This window comes from Macaca fascicularis, chromosome 10 (genome assembly GCF_037993035.2).
Source record: "Macaca fascicularis isolate 582-1 chromosome 10, T2T-MFA8v1.1".
Lineage (NCBI taxonomy): Eukaryota > Metazoa > Chordata > Mammalia > Primates > Cercopithecidae > Macaca > Macaca fascicularis.
In genome coordinates, this window is record NC_088384.1 from 109,946,196 (window position 1) to 109,947,452 (window position 1,257).

General features: G+C 42.6%; 1 protein-coding gene across 1 annotated transcript; it reads right to left on the bottom strand.

The window, feature by feature from the left end:
* Nucleotides 1-338: 338 nt before the first annotated feature.
* LOC102114961 (small ubiquitin-related modifier 5) lies at nucleotides 339-921 on the bottom strand. Its single transcript, XM_045364479.2, has one exon. It carries the CDS (start codon nucleotides 853-855, stop codon nucleotides 550-552), a length of 306 nt encoding a protein of 101 aa, XP_045220414.2. The 5' UTR covers nucleotides 856-921; the 3' UTR covers nucleotides 339-549.
* Between the last annotated feature and the right edge of the window lie 336 nt (nucleotides 922-1,257).

Sequence of the window (1,257 nt, forward strand, 5' to 3'; positions counted from 1 at the left end):
AAGCCATCTTTGGAGTTAGTCATTAAGCTCAACCTTATCTGTCATCTTGACTTAACCTGATGCTCCTTTTCTTTTGGTCCAGACCCTCAAATTTTAAAAATAGCTTCAAGTTGTTAAGGAGAAGTCATTTTTCCACAGCTCAGTTCTTTAAAAAACTTCCATCTCCCACCAAAAGTCATAGTCCAGGAGTGAAACAATCACATGGTTGAACATCAGGGCCAACTGGAAAGTCATTATGAACACTTGCATTGGTCGATCTTGGTCGATCTTGTCATCTGAAAATGTACAGTCCTGAAAAAGGTGGCCTCTCTGTGCACACGTAATTTTTATAAAAGGAGAGGGCAATATGAAGAGGACTGAGCCTTGATCACCAGAAATCAGCATAATGAAAACAAACAATAATGAATAATGAGAACTAGAATTCAAATTACCGGATGTTTTAAAGAGATAGAGTGCCTGTTTTCAATTCCGTTTTAAATTCCACGTTACATACGAACTATTTTAAAAATAAAAAAGGACTGAGGGAAAAGGAAAAAAAAAAAAGAATGTCTAAACTGTTGAATGACCCCCGATTTGTTCCTGATAAACTTCAATCACATCTTCTTCCTCCATTCCCAGTTCTTCTGGAGTATGATTATCAGCAATTCTCTGACCTTCAAAGAGAAACCTGAGGGAATTCACTGGAACGCCCTGTCTCTGACAGTACGATTCCTTGAGTTTCTTGAGAGGTGTTGTCATTTTCACTTTGAAGTGAATCTCACTGCTATCCTGTCCAATAACCCTGAGTTTAATATCTTCATCTTTTATCTTATCCCCCAAATCCTCAGTTGAAGGTTTTGCCTCCTGGTCAGACATGGTGATGGGGCATTCACCTGCAGGTCTCCGAACAGCAGCGGTCTCGAGGTAGGCAGAACCCCGTTCTAGCGTATACAATGCCATCTCCCTTCGTCACAGCACGACACCGCGGCCGTAGTCACTTCCGCTATGCTCACGTCACTACTGTTACGCCTCGCATCACTTCCGGTGCAGCTTGCGTCACTTCCGCTAGGCACAGAGAGGAGGCCCGGAGAAGAGCTAACTTTTTAATTTAAAGTACCGCTATGTATTCCCTGTTCCTGCTTCCTCATCAATTTCAAACTTAACAGGACCCAAAGAGAACTTGGGTTCTCTGTTCTCAGGGGCCGCCAGCTATCTTTTCCCAGCCTAACAACAACAACTTCAGCATGTCCCTGTTTCTTCTTCCTCTAATCTCCTCAC

Coding starts and splice junctions, on each gene's coding strand:
- LOC102114961 (XM_045364479.2), bottom strand. CDS start 855: ATGTCTGACCAGGAGGCAAAACCTTCAACTGAGGATTTGGGGGATAAG.